Raw genomic sequence first — 15,439 nt, forward strand, 5'->3', positions numbered from 1 at the left:
AGGAATTGTGAAAACTAACTCATGTATTTAAAGGGGAACTGCACTTTTTGGGGGAAAATTTGCCTATCGAGACAAGAAGAAAGAAGTTTTTTCCCCCCCCGCATTCCAACTTGTTAAAATTGTCTCGTTCTAGGTAGGGTCTGGGTAAGGGGGGATGGATGGTTGACTAGCGCTTATACAGCAGCAGCCGGCCTCCGGAGCTCCCACACCCTTTCCCTCTGTTGCAAGTTTTGTTGATTCTATGTCACTTGTTTATGTGTGCTATGGCTATGAGTTTTTTTCCCTTGGCCTCAATCTGGACCCCTCCCTAGAGTACAGCCTTTGACTGAATATTTTTTTCTCCCACCCCACTCCCCAACATTTACCTGTTTCTCACCTTTTTTTTGTAAGGGGCGCCAGAAGTTGGCAGACCCGTCAGCAATCCTTTTTCTGTCTCCCTGTAATGTTTGTCTGATCTTCAATGGGGTTGTGCTGAATCACTTTAAAAATGCATTAAAAAAACCCATCAACAATGCTTAATTTACGTTCCGTAACCTGTATAATAACCAAGCTGTAGCGACATTGTTATTGCAAAATAATCATTAACTTAGAATTTAATGGCAGCAACACATTGCAAAAAAGTTGGCACAATGGCATTTTTACCACTGTGTTACTGTACATGGCCTTTCCTTTTAACAACACTCAGTAAACGTTTGGGAACTATTTTTGATAGAACTATTTTTCTATCATAGTAACACATCAGTGTGCTACGGTATTAGCCATAGAAGCTAGCTACGGCAAGAAATAAGCTAGCTTCTACGTCAGCACGAAACACGTTTTGAGTTTGTAATGCACAACATTGCGATACGACACCAATTTGTACTGACTGAAAAACACGAACAACCATATTATAGTATCTGTAAAATATTAACCCACATTTCATGTTTTATTTCTACATAGCTAGCCAAACAGCGTATGTTGTCTGTCATGATACGTGTACCATGATCAAAATAAATTGTGACTCACTCGATGGACAGTTGGCAGAGGACGGGGGTTTTTTTTCGGTTTATTTGGGTAAGCACTCCATTTGTGGCAAAAAAGCACAGCTTCAAACTCCACATTTTGCAGCTTCGAGTCACTTTCACCTCATTCTATCGGCTTACATCTGCTCCAACATCTCACCCTTCCTTCGTGCTCGCTTCTAGAAGCAGCAGTTCATCTTCCGTATATTCAGCTTCAAAAATATACGATTATGAATCCTTATTTGTCCAAAAATAGTCGTCTGTTGTCGGTTACCAAGTCTGCCATGATTAGAAAACACACTCGTGTTTGTTTCTCGGAAGCAGGAACTCACATTTGTTGCCAGAAGTCGGAAGTGCATTGCCATGGAAACGGAAAGAAATGCGCTAAGGAATTAGTTCCGGCATTGATTAAAATGATCAAAATACAGTAAATATTGTGCATATTACATATTGTTATGAACATGTCTGTTACTACATTATATATGTATGTCCTAGACGATACAAATTTTCGTTACTTTTGTGTGTGTTAAAAAAACTATATTTTTTAAATAATAAAACCTATTTTTTATTGCAACGTCTAAAACAGTGATTTTCAACCACTGTGCCACCGTGAGATATTGTCTGGTGTGCCGTGGGAAATTATGCAACTTCACCTAATTGGTCCAAAAAATATTTTTTGCAAATCAATAATCATAATAATGTGCCGTTGTCTAGTGCCTGTGCTGTGTAGAGCTTGGCAGGGTAATCTTGTAATACTCCACACCAGTAGGTGGCAGCAGGTAGTTCATTGCTTTGTAGAAGTGGGAACGAGTCAAGGATGGTTTGTCGTGATCCCAATATGCAGAGCACAGCAGGAGACAGCGTGCAGGTAAAAAGATATGTAATGCTTAAACCAAAAATAGGAAAAGGCACTGAAGCTTAGGGATGGCTATGTAAAACAAAAGTAAAACTGAACTGGCTACAAAGTCAACAAAAACAGAATGCTGGACGACAGCAAAAACTTACAGCGTGTGGAGCAAAGACGGCGTCCACAAAGCACATCCCGTACATGACATGTCAATCAACAATGTCCCCACAAAGAAGGATAGCGTACGCACAACTTAAATAGTCTTGATTGCCAAAACAAAGCAGGTGCGGGCAATAGCACTCAAAGGAAGGCGTGAAGCTGCTACAGGAGAACCAAACAGGAAAGGTCACCAAAATAACAGCGCAAGACAGGAAGTAAAGTACTACACACAGGAAACAACAACAAACTCAAAATAAGTCAAGACAACCTGGTGGAGTTTCATTTTTTAAAACTTTTTCTGCTAGTGGTGTGCCTCCGTATTTTTTTTATGAAAAAAACGTGCCTTGGCTCAAAAAAGGTTGAAAAACACTGGTCTAAAAATTAGCTGATTATGAAAACTGCTGTCCAGTTATATTATATTTTATTATCACATTTCTTAGTCTCACTTGCAGGTTTGACACTAGGTAATCACAGTTGCATGTCCAGGATGTTAAATGGCAGCAGTGTTCAGTTTATTGTGTGTTGGTCATTTCAGTCGTCGCGCCCTACAAAGTGTTAATACTGTAAGTATCGTACTTAATACTTAACATTGTTACGTGCATCCTAGTAGTAGTTCTCATTAACACATTTGAAGGTGTTGAAATTAAAAAGTTAAAATCGTTAATCGGTAGCCAATATATATTAGCATTAAGCTAGCGCATTTGTGGAAAGGGGGAGCCTTACTTAACTTACTTTGGAGCGTTTTTTTTGAGTCACTTTCTATGTTGGCATTGAAAATCGCAGTGATCGGCAAGTGCCAAACTGCAACTGTGCGTGGCCCCGAGCGCAACCCAGGGTACGGAAACATGGCACCGTCGGATATTACGTGAATCGGTGACCAGTAGGACCGGCCGGATTCACCGGATCCAGAACCCATTCCTAAACAAACGTTTGGACCCCAGTGTTTGCTAGCAAGGTTTTAATGTCTGCTAATGTGTTCACAGTGGTCCAAGTTCCTCTGTACAACAGGAGAACTCTACTGTTTTTGGGAATTTCCCGCAAAAATGTTTGTCTCCCAAGTTTTGAACTCAACTCGGGGGGTCGGTATAGTGTCGTTCCCTGGCCGGATTTGGCCAGTTGAATAGCCCTGCCCTATGCCAAGAGGGTGCAAACTTTAGAACATGTTCGAAGTATTATACATATTTTCCCTGCACGCCGTCTTCTATCTCTGCGTCCCGGGGTCACGCCTACAGCGGACATGTTTGCGAAACATATTTGTCTTTAAATATGTGTACCGTATTTCCTTGAATAGCCGCAGGGGCGCTAATTAATTTAAAACCTCTTCTCACTCCTGCGGTTACCAAAACCATGCGGAATGAGCAAGCATGCTCTAATTATTTTAAAACCTCTTCTCACTCCGGCGCATACCTTATCATTAAAAACACATTTAATAAAAAAAACGTTATTATGATCTTACCTTTACTTGTAGATGGGTCCATGTGCAGCTGCTTCTGATCAAAGGCAGTCTTTCTCATCTTTCTTCAATTTTAAAAGTCTCTGGAGATATTCCTTTAATTATTACCTCCTGCTTCGATTGAAAGTCCAGTTTAGAAAACGGTTTTATTTTAGATATGTAATCCTCCATGTTAAAAGTGCAAGCAAACAATTGCTGCATGCTTGCTGCTTGTTGTCTTCTTCTGCAGTACCTGTCTCCTGCAGTGCTGGTAGTCGCAAGAAGGATCACTAGCGCCCTCTACCACCTGGAGGCGGGAGTCATTTAATGACTCATATTTGACCCGGCGGAAGTGCCAAGCATGCGCTAATTATTTTGCGAAACGAGTTTGACCCGGCTGTAATTCTAGGCAGGCGAATACTATATTCCCGGCGCCAATTCAAGGAAATACGGTATATCATTTGTTTATCCTTTCCAAAAAAAAAATTAGACGATGACTTAATGTCGACCTCGTCGTCGTAGAGTTCTGAGGACAAACAGGACCCTTGTGTTTGTTTACTTTGGTATCAGAGGGAACACGGTTAATTATAAATGCATTATAATAGAGGACATAACTTGTAAACAGTGTCAGGCGGAACACTGAAGCTGCCTTTGGGAGACCGTAGGAAGGTGACATCCAACAAGATAATCTATTGTTTACAGACGGAGTGTCACCGAGGAGGGCCGCTTCAAATCCATTTGTGTCTGAGCGGTGCATGAACCCGGCACTCCCCGTCCCCTCCGCGGACCAGACGAGCTCATAACTCAGGCTTGGCAAGTGGCTGGCACAAAGTTGGCACGGTGATAGAACACAGTAAACAATGCCATACCGAGGCATGGAGCTGCTAAACCTTGATAACACTACACCGCCCTCTCCGTCCCACTGATGCAATAATAGCAATGCGAGCGTTATATCTAGCCAAAAGTACGAACCATGTCTTTGTGTACGAACGCTTCATTCAGTCATTCATTGTGTGTCACGCCTGCAGGCAAAAAGCAGCTGCCCAGGACTCGTCACTTTTTAAAAAAAGTTTTGACAAGTATTGTCCATTTTTATAACTCAATACGAGTCCCAAAAACCACAGAAAGAAAAGCGCTATTTGGCGTTTATAGGTAAGACTTGTGATGAGACCAAACCTTTCTGGAAAAACATGCCAGAGCAGACTTGTTTCAAGACACAACCTCTTTTAAGGCCTCGTCCCTTTCCTTCTCCCTCCGTCTGCTGCTTTCTCTTCAGCTCCTCTGCCGTTGTTAATGTGGGTGGATTTAACTTTTTTCAATGTTTATTATTATTAAGGATTTTGGGGGATTTCGGATCGTTTGTGAGGGCACAAATGTGACTTCTGTGTGTGTGCGCACGTTGGCAGAGCAGTGCATACAGCACAGTTCAACATGGTTTGGCTTGTTAATAAAAAGGAAATTGATGTATGTTTATTTGATGTACAGTACCGTATAATGTTCAAAGTGTACAAACCTTCACTAAAATATGGACTTTTGTCGAAACTAAAAACCCATTATTCATTCAAAGTTTATTATTATTAAGGATTTTTGTGATTTCTGATCGTTTGTGAGTACACCATGTTGGCAGAGCAGTGCATACGGCACAGTTTAACATGGTTTGGCTTGTTAATAAAAAGGAGTTGATCTATGTTTATTTGATATACAGTAGTGTATAGCACTCTATATTGTGTTCAAAGAGTACAGAACTTCACAAAAATATGGATTTTTGTCAAAACTGAAACCCATTGTTCATATTTACATTGTTTCTTAAGGGAAAAAAATGCTTCACTATACAAACTTTTCGATTTAAGAACCCCGTTCAAGAACCAATTGAGTTCGGATATCAAAAAGTTTGTATAGTGAAGCAAATTTATTCATAAGAAACAATGTAAATATGAATAATAGGTTCCAGCCTCGACAAAAACCTGGGATTTACAAACTCTGTTCAAGAACCAACTCAGTTCAGAAATCAAAAAGTTTGTATAGTGAAGCAAATTTCTCCATAAGAAACAATGTAAATATGAATAATAGGTTCCTGCTTTGACAAAAACCTGGTATTTACAAACTCTGTCCAAGAACCAAGTCAGTTTGGAAATCAAGAAGTTTGTATAGTGAAGCAAATTTCTCCATAAGAAACAATGTAAATATGAATAATAGGTTCCTGCTTCGACAAAAACCTGGTATTTACAAACCTTGTTCAAGAACCAATTCAGTTCGGAAATTAAAAAGTTTGTATAGTACAGCAAATTTCTCCACATGAAACAATGTAAATATGAATAATAGGTTCCTGCTTCGACAAAAACCCGGTATTTACAAACTCTGTCCAAGAACCAATTCAGTTCGGAAATCAAGAAGTTTGTATAGTGAAGCAAATTTCTCCATAAGAAACAATGTAAATATGAATAATAGGTTCCTGCTTCGACAAAAACCTGGTATTTACAAACTCTGTCCAAGAACCAATTCAGTTCGGAAATCAAGAAGTTTGTATAGTGAAGCAAATTTCTCCATAAGAAACAATGTAAATAAGAATAATAGGTTCCTGCCTCCACAAAAACCTGGTATTTACAAACTCTGTCCAAGAACCAATTCAGTTCAGAAATCAAAAAGTTTGTATAAGGAAGCAAATTTCTCCATAAGAAACAATGTAAAAATGAATAATTGGTTCCTGTCTCGGCAAAAACCTGGTATTTACAAACTCTGTTCAAGAACCAATTCAGTTCGGAAATCAAAAAGTTTGTATAGGGAAGCAAATTTCTCCTTAAGAAACAATGTAAATATGAATAATAGGTTCCTGTCTCGACAAAAACCTGGTATTTAAAAACTCTGTTCAAGAACCAATTCAGTTCGGAAATCAAAAAGTTTGTATAGTGAAGCAAATTTCTCCACAAGAAATGTAAATATGAATAATAGGTTCTTGCCTCAACAAAAACCTGGTATTTACAAACTCTGTCCAAGAACCAATTCAGTTCGGAAATCAAAAAGTTTGTATAGTGAAGCAAATTTCTCCATAAGAAACAATGTAAATATGAATAATAGGTTCCTGCCTCGACAAAAACCTGGTATTTACAAACTCTGTCCAAGAACCAATTCAGTTCGGAAATCAAAAAGTTTGTATAGTGAAGCAAATTTCTCCATAAGAAACAATGTAAATATGAATAATAGGTTCTTGCCTCGACAAAAACCCGGGATTTAAAGACTCTGTTCAAGAATCAATTCAGTTCGGAAATTAAAAAGTTTGTATAGTGAAGCAAATTTCTCCATAAGAAACAATGTAAATATGAATAATAGGTTCCTGCCTCGACAAAAACCTGGTATTTACAAACCTTGTTCAAGAACCAATTCAGTTCGGAAATCAAAAAGTTTGTATACTGAAGCAAATTTCTCCATAAGAAATGTAAATATGAATAATAGGTTCCTGCCTCGACAAAAACCTGGTATTTACAAACCTTGTTCAAGAACCAATTCAGTTCGGAAATCAAAAAGTGTGTATAGTGAAGCAAATTTCACCATAAGAAACAATGTAAATATGAATAATAGGTTCCTGTCTCGACAAAAACCTGGTATTAAAACTCTGTTCAAGAACCAATTCAGTTCGGAAATAAAAAAGTTTGTATAGTAAAGCAAATTTCTCCACATGAAACAATGTAAATATGAATAATAGGTTCCTGGTTCGACAAAAACCCGGTATTTACAAACTCTGTCCAAGAACCAATTCAGTTCGGAAATCAAGAAGTTTGTATAGTGAAGCAAATTTCTCCATAAGAAACAATGTAAATAAGAATAATAGGTTCCTGCCTCGACAAAAACCTGGTATATACAAACTCTGTCCAAGAACCAATTCAGTTCAGAAATCAAAAAGTTTGTTTAAGGAAGCAAATTTCTCCATAAGAAACAATGTAAAAATGAATAATTGGTTCCTGTCTCGACAAAAACCTGGTATTTACAAACTCTGTCCAAGAACCAATTCAGTTCGGAAATCAAAAAGTTTGTATAGTGAAGCAAATTTCTCCATAAGAAACAATGTAAATATGAATAATAGGTTCCTGCCTCGACAAAAACCTGGGATTTACAAACTCTGTTCAAGAACCAATTCAGTTCGGAAATCAAAAAGTTTGTATAGTGAAGCAAATTTCTCCATACTAAATGTAAATATGAATAATAGGTTCCTGCCTCGACAAAAACCTGGGATTTACAAACTCTGTTCAAGAACCAATTCAGTTTGGAAATCAAAAAGTTTGTAAAGGGAAGCAATTTTTTTTCATAAGAAACAATGTAAATATGAATAATAGGTTCCTGCCTCGACAAAATCTGGTATTTACAAACTCTGTCCAAGAACCAATTCAGTTCGGAAATCAAAAAGTTTGTATAGTAAAGCAAATTTCTCCAGAAGAAACAATGTAAATATGAATAATAGGTTCCTACCTCGACAAAAACCTGGTATTTACAAACTCTGTTCAAGAACCAATTCAGTTCGGAAATCAAAAAGTTTGTATAGTGAAGCAAATTTCTCTATAAGAAACAATGTAAATATGAATAATAGGTTCCTGTCTCGACAAAAACCTGGGATTTGCAAACTCTGTTCAAGAACCAATTCAGTTAGGAAATCAAAAAGTTTGTATAGTTAAGCAAATTTCTCCATAAGAAATGTAAATATGTATAATAGGTTCCTGCCTCGACAAAAACCTGGGATTTACAAACTCTGTTCAAGAACCAATTCAGTTTTGAAATCAAGGTTCATCTGTAGAATGCACTTTAACCAGTGAACTTTCATCAGGACTGTCAGCTGAATAAATTCAGACGTACCTGGATGTATTCTCTGCTGCTGTCCTCGTAGGGCGTCCATCCATTGTTGTTGTAGTTGAGTCTGGCCTGGTGCGGCAGCCAATTTTCATCATAGAAACTGGACGAAGCCGTGATCTGCTCATCGGTGATCCTTCTGGATTCCAGGCCAAAAGCGTTGCTGCAATGAAACGCTGCGAAACGAAAAGCAGATTTTTTAATAATCGGACGGTGTTTCAACAAAATGTGACTCCGTTCACTTTTCCACGTACTCTCGCTGACTTCCTTGTGCGTCATGTTGTAACGGGCCGAGAAGCCGTCTTTTGCCACAGCCATGTCCGTGTGGAAGGACAGGGAGAGAATGCCAGTGGATGACTGGATCTCGGGAGGCACCATAGTCCCACAGTAGCGACCAATCAGTGGGCCCACTGGGAAGCAGAAAGAATGGAATTGTTTTTGACCGAGAACAAATCCAAGTCAGTTTATGTGATCAACAACTATACAGTAGGGCGCATTTTTAAACAACACTCCTTATTAAAGATGAAATTTTCAAGAAAATCCACATACAAACATTTTCTTCCTATACCTTTAAGACATGGCTAAATTCCATCCACAGTCTGCAGTGTTTTAGCTACTTGCAAATCACTAATCCTGGCCTCCATGGCGACAAATAAAGTAAGTTTCTGTAGTGGATTGTCCGAAGCTTAAACAGGCAAAAAAAGTAGTTTAGTACAACATATGTATTTACCCATTATCAGAAGTGCAGGTTGAATTAAGTTGTCCGTGCAAGCAGACCACATGTTACTCCGGAGAAAACAAGACACACACAAGCCAAAATCACTGTCGAGTTCCGGTCTTCTGCCATTTTTTATATGTCTCTTGTGCGTCATTGTTTTTTATCTAGTGCTTCATGATTGTTTTGTTTTGGTTTTGTCTGTTCCAAAACAACTTTGTATCTCTTAGTCATATTTGGAAATTCTAAACATTCTGTAGACAGGTTGGCATAACTCCATATTCACCTTTGTCCCACAACTGGTCCATTCAATGGCACAAAATAGAAGAGAATTGAAAATGAGCGGACATTCTTAAAAGACAAGAAATATAGGTCAAAAGGTCAGAAATTCTACGACATTTCTTACAAGTATCATCCCTGCAGGACGAGGAATAGCTAAACATGCTTCGCTACACAACGTAGCTCACCGGCGTCACAATGTAAACAAACGCCATTGGTGGATCTACACCTGACATCCACTGTAATGATACCAAGTACAGGAGCGTATCTAGTCGATATGCCACTATGATTACATCTATATATTTTTAGCATCAAAAAATATTTTTTCCTTTTTTAAAAATTCATATTATGTTAATAAACTCAGGATATACGTCCCTGGACACATGAGGACTTTAAATATGAGCATTGTATGATCCTGTATCAAACAACAGAAGAATACGTGTCAATTAAAAAGTAGCAACCATGGATAGGTAAGCTCAAAAACTTTGAGTAGACGTGGTCTTTTTCCGTTTATAAGCGCAGGAATTTGCATGCATGTTGCACGGCCCATTAATCGTATTTATTTATTTTCACGATTGTAACATTTTTATCATCGTGAGAAGCCGAAATTGAAATGTGATAAAAAAGTGATTGATCGTCCAGCCCTAGGATGACCACACCTTTCCATGTTACCACTCCCTTTAGTATCATATATTGCTCTCTGTGGCTGCGTGTGTGTGTGTGTGTGTGTGTGTGTGTGTGTGTGTGTGTGTGTGTGTGTGTGTGTTCTTGTATTTCTACCCTTCTTGAGACATCAACAAGGAAAAGTGCCGTCCGTATGAGTTAGGCCATAAATCATGGACCAATACGGAAAACCATTACGTCTAATAGAGAATGTCTCGTTTGCACCGCTGGTGGTGAAATCTATCAAAATGAGGGTGGTCCCAAAAAGGAGGGATTTTTCAAATTGACTGTGTATCGGTTTTAAAAGTACTCCCCCTCTGGCCAACATATGAAATAACAAGTGTATGTAAAAAAAAATTGAAGTGCTCCCCCTCTGGCCAACATATGTGATAACAAGTGTGTGTATGAAATTGAAATGCGCCCTCTTTGGCTACAGTAAATTTAAAAAATAAAATATGTATATAGAGACATACTGTAATAACTTGAAGTAAATAATGAGGATTAAAAAACAATTAGAATCAAAAAAATATATATATATAAATAAAAAATATTTTACTAAAAGCAGTGTTTTTCTCACAATGTGTCGACTTTTTCCTTCTAAAATTGGGAACAATTTCCCATATTCTTTTTGTTTCTGTAATATTGCAATATGTTCTCGTAAAATTATTAATGTTTTATGCGAAATTATTACTTTTTAATGCAAAATGGCGACATTTGTCGTATACATTTCTGACTTTTATCACAACATTGCCAACTTTTTTTGTTTCTTTGAGTAAAATGATGACTTGTCACAATTTTGCCGAGTAAAATTCCGATTTTTATTATAAAATTGCCAACATTTTACAGTTTTTTAATGAAATTGTGACTTTTGTCGAGTAAAACGACGACTCTTTTAAAGTTAAAGTACCAATGGTTGTAACACACACACTAGGTGTGGCGAAATTATTCTCTGCATTTGACCCATCACCCTTGATCACCCCCTGGGAGGTGAGCGGAGCAGTGAGCAGCAGCGGTGGCTGCGCCCGGGAATCATTTTTGGTGATTTAACCCCCAATTCCAACCCTTGATGCTGAGTGCCAAGCAAGGAGGTAATGGGTTCCATTTGTATAGTCTTTGGCATGACTCGGCCGGGGTTTGAACTCACAACCTACACTCTAACCCAGGGGTGTCAAACGTACGGCCCGAGGGCCGGATCAGGCCCGCGAACAGGTGTTATCCGGCCCGCGGGATGAGTTTGCTAAGTATAAAAATGAACCTGAAATTTTTCAATGAAACAAACTGCTGTTCTAAATGTGTCCACTGGATGTCGGAATAGCAATTCTTTGTAACTTTGTAGATGATGCTACATATGTACAAAATAAACCCCATTATGTAAGTACATCAGTCGACAAAAATGATCAAACTACATAAATAACATACTGTAATTTGATTTTGATATCATTTGTTTATCTTGATAGATTGAAAATGAACACCAATGAGTTGACTGATGAACATTATCACATCATTTCTTCAGGAAATATAAATAACAAATAAAGACAGAATGCTATTAACCGCAACATGTAAGTGTAAAAAAAAACTACAACATTATAATTTGTACATTTTCGCAATGTGCTTGTTTTATTTTTAAACAAAGAAAACAATCTGAAGTTGTCTTTATTTTTAAGTTATCGTGCAGTGATTTTACCAGTCCGGCCCACTTGGGAGTAGATTTCTCTCCATGTGGCCCCCGATCTAAAATGAGTTTGACACCTCTGCTCTAACCACTAGACCACTGAGTTTTCATAAAATTGCCAACATTTAAAGCTTTTCTTGTAAAATTGCGACTGTTATTGAGTAAAATTCCAACTTTGATCAAAATATTGCACAAATGTTCAGTTTTTCTTGTAAAATGTTGACTTGCGTTGAGTAAAATGACGACTTTTATTATAACACTGCCCAAATTCTAAGTTTTTCTTGTGAAATTGTGACCTTTTTCTTGTGAAATTCCAACTTTTTCCCAACAAGCATGGTATGTATATATTATTAATGTTGTAAATACACATATTTATATATCTAGAAAGGGTGGTCCTAAAGAGGTAGGCATTATTCAGAGGTCTCAAGAAGGTAACAAGTACAGGAACGTGTGTGTGTGTGTGTGTGGATCCGAAGACCTAAGTGATGCATTCACTGTCGCCTTCTCTGAAACAGCAACTTGTATATGTCATCACAAACAGATGAGCATGATATCGGGCCCCGGGGGTGTGTGTGTGTTTGAAGGGTTGGGAGCCAGGACAGCACATTTATAGGCGCTGAACGCTCCCTCACATCCAGACACACACATGTTGAAGCTCGTGGAGGAGGTAGAAGATGAGAAAACAGCCAGCAATCGATCAGTGCTATTGATTTTTTTACCCCCCCTTTTGGAATGGGTGGATATTTGAAATAGGCCTCTTGAGCAAACAATAGTAATAACTCTTCTCCTGATAGTGGTGAGGGGGAAGAAAATAGAGGGAATAACTGACATTATGTTAACGGCAGTAAAGCTTTTTCGTAAACAGCAGAAAAGATACAATTTTATCCTAATTGTTCTTTAATTAGCTCGTAAATATATAACGGAGAATGCAGTACGGATCTGATAAGACCTGATAAGTCCGAAAGAGACGGTGCGATATTATCTGCTCACAGATGCCACCTGGGGGTTGTTTGAGCACACTGCAGCGAGTGCTGGATAGTCCCACTCCTAAATGCTTCAGTCGCACGCAGGATTCTCACCGGAATGAGGCCAAACAACCAGCTTCACTCACTGTATGATTTATACTGCAAAAAAGAGCTGACAAGATATAAGATAATAAGACTAGATATTAGGACAAAAAATACCAAAAATGTCCATGTTGCTAGTCAAATTTTACTTGATCCTCAATTAACCTCTTAAGGCCCAAGCTGTTTGTTTACATGCTTTTTTTTATTTGTCTTTGCTATTTGGGCTTATTGGACCCTAATTAGAATACAAACTAAAAATCATCTTTTTGATATGATGTACTTAGTCCATAAGTAGGGATGTCCGATAATGGTTTTTTGCCAATATCCGATATTCCGAAATTGTCCAACTCTTTAATTACAGATACCGATATCAACCGATATATACAGTCGTGGAATTAACACATTATTATGCCTAATTTGGACAACCAGGTATGGTGAAGATAAGGTACTTTGAAAAAAAAATTAATACAATAAAATAAGATAAATAAATTAAAAACATTTTCTTGACTAAAAAAGAAAGTAAAACAATATAAAAACAGTTACATAGAAACTAGTAATTAATGAAAATGAGTAAAATTAACTGTTAAAGGTTAGTACTATTAGTGGAGCAGCAGCACGCACAATCATGTGTGCTTACGGACTGTATCCCTTGCAGACTGTATTGATATATATTGATATATAATGTAGGAACCAGAATATTAATAACAGAAAGAAACAACATTTTTGTGTGAATGAGTGGGGGAGGGAGGTTTTTTGGGTTGGTGCACTAATTGCAAGTGTATCTTGTGTTTTTTATGTTGATTTAATAAAAAAAAAAATTTTTTTTTTAAAAACCAAAAAAAAACACGATATCGATAATAAAAAACCGATACCGATAATTTCCGATATTACATTTTAACGCATTTATCGGCCGATATTATCGGACATCTCTATCCATAAGTACACAAACGTGTACTTCATGTGTAGTGGCATGCTAATTTTTATTTTTACACTTTTTTTTACCAAATTCCATTGTATGTTATACTCTTCTGACACCACCAGTTAACAGTATAAGTGTCCATATGTCGGCATAAGACCCCAATTCAGTAGTGTACACAATTTTGGAAATAAGAGCTAAAAGGTGCTATCTATTTCTAGATACGCATATGTAGAAATGTAGAAATTTTAAGATAGAAATTAGTATTTTATTCTGCAGCATCATTCAACTTGCAATTCTTAAATGAAGCATTCTCGGGATGATGCGGAATCTTTAAACAAGATTTTCTATGTGTAGAAAACCAAAAATATCTTATTTCAATAGTATTTTCATGTTTTAACTAGAATAGACACAATATAATTAAGATAACGATGTAAAGTCTATCACTAAAAATTAGTACCCTAAGTTCCGGACTTCTAAAACGGTGCGGCTAATATATAGATGTATTTTTGTTGATGGCCATAATGTCAAAAAATCTATGATCTCAAAAAATAAAACAAGCAAAGACAATGAAAAGGTGTGTTATTGTTTGTGCTGTGGCGCCATCTTTTGGACGAGTTCGCTCACTGCAGGTGCCCTTCTGTTCAGAGCTTTTGACCGGAAGTACAATTGCCGTCCCATCTTCCAGTTGTCCATAGCGTTTCTACTCATATGCATTCTTCATTCATCACTCCAAGCAACGTTTGTAAGTTTGAACTAAAACTATTCGTACATACTTTCTAGGAGTGTTTTCATGCATTTTTGTATGTGCTATCGTAATGTAGTGAAGCTAGCATTGTTAGCATGAGCAAATATGCTGTGTTAGTGTCATTACCTTACAACAACATTCTTTTTGTATTGTTTCAGTTTCACAAATTCCTCAGTAAATTCACCAAAACGTCACCGTTATTGAGTCTGTTTAGCTCAGGGGTCGGCAACCCAAAATGTTGAAAGAGCCATATTGGACCAAAAATACAAAAACAAATCTGTTTGGAGCCGCAAAAAATTAAAAGCCATATTACATACATATAGTGTGTCATGAGATATAAATTGAATTAAGAGGTATTAAAGGAAACTAAAAGAGCTCAAATATAGCTACAAACGAGGCATAATGATGCAATATGTACATATAGCTAGCCTAAATAGCATGTTAGCATCGATTAGCTTGCAGTCATGCAGTGACCAAATATGCCCGATTAGCACTCCACACAAGTCAATAACATCAACAAAACTCACCTTTGTGCATCCATGCACAACCTTAAAAGTTTGGTGGACAAAATGAGACGGAAAAAGAAGTGGCATAAAACACGTCCTAGAAAGTCGGAGAAAGTTATACATGTAAACAAACTGCGGTGAGTTCAAGGACCGCCAAAATTAGTAGGACAAAACGGCGCTCGCCAAATACTCGAATCAGTGAAGCATGTTTAATATAAACAGTGTGCTTTATAACAATTAGGGAGGTTTGTGTCATGTTTGTCCTCCTACAGAAACCATATTAAAACAAAAAATATATTTTTTCCCCCTCATTTTTTTCAAATTTTCATACATTTTTGAAAAAGCTCCAGAGAGCCACTAGGGCGGCGCTAAAGAGCCGCATGCGGCTCTAGAGCCGCGGGTTGCCGACCCCTGGTATAGCTGATTGTCCATGACAATAACTTCTGTTTTGTGTGATCAGCCGTTTTACTGCCGTGTTACAGGCACTGTTTGGAAACATATTAAGTATGTAAATAAACATTTACAAAATACTTCTGTCTATATATATATAACCTCACAAGATATATATCTGTGGCTTATAGTCTGGAGTGGAAAATGG

The 15,439-nt window shown here is 37.5% G+C and overlaps 2 protein-coding genes across 3 annotated transcripts in view; both read right to left on the reverse strand.

The window, feature by feature from the left end:
* The window catches only part of LOC133663222 (frizzled-7-like), a 791,936-nt gene that overhangs the window by 718,641 nt on the left and 57,856 nt on the right, over nucleotides 1-15,439 (reverse strand). The window lies entirely within an intron of this gene.
* LOC133663220 (neuropilin-2-like) overlaps nucleotides 1-15,439 on the reverse strand; it is a 342,926-nt gene that overhangs the window by 199,705 nt on the left and 127,782 nt on the right. For both annotated transcript variants that reach the window (XM_062067529.1, XM_062067530.1), the window contains exons 5-6: nucleotides 8,530-8,685; nucleotides 8,282-8,451 (exon numbers count right to left, since the gene is read on the reverse strand). In XM_062067529.1, coding sequence (XP_061923513.1) covers nucleotides 8,282-8,451; nucleotides 8,530-8,685 — 326 coding nt within the window. The remainder of the gene's footprint in view (nucleotides 1-8,281; nucleotides 8,452-8,529; nucleotides 8,686-15,439) is intronic.

This window comes from Entelurus aequoreus, linkage group LG13 (genome assembly GCF_033978785.1).
Source record: "Entelurus aequoreus isolate RoL-2023_Sb linkage group LG13, RoL_Eaeq_v1.1, whole genome shotgun sequence".
NCBI classification, from domain to species: domain Eukaryota; kingdom Metazoa; phylum Chordata; class Actinopteri; order Syngnathiformes; family Syngnathidae; genus Entelurus; species Entelurus aequoreus.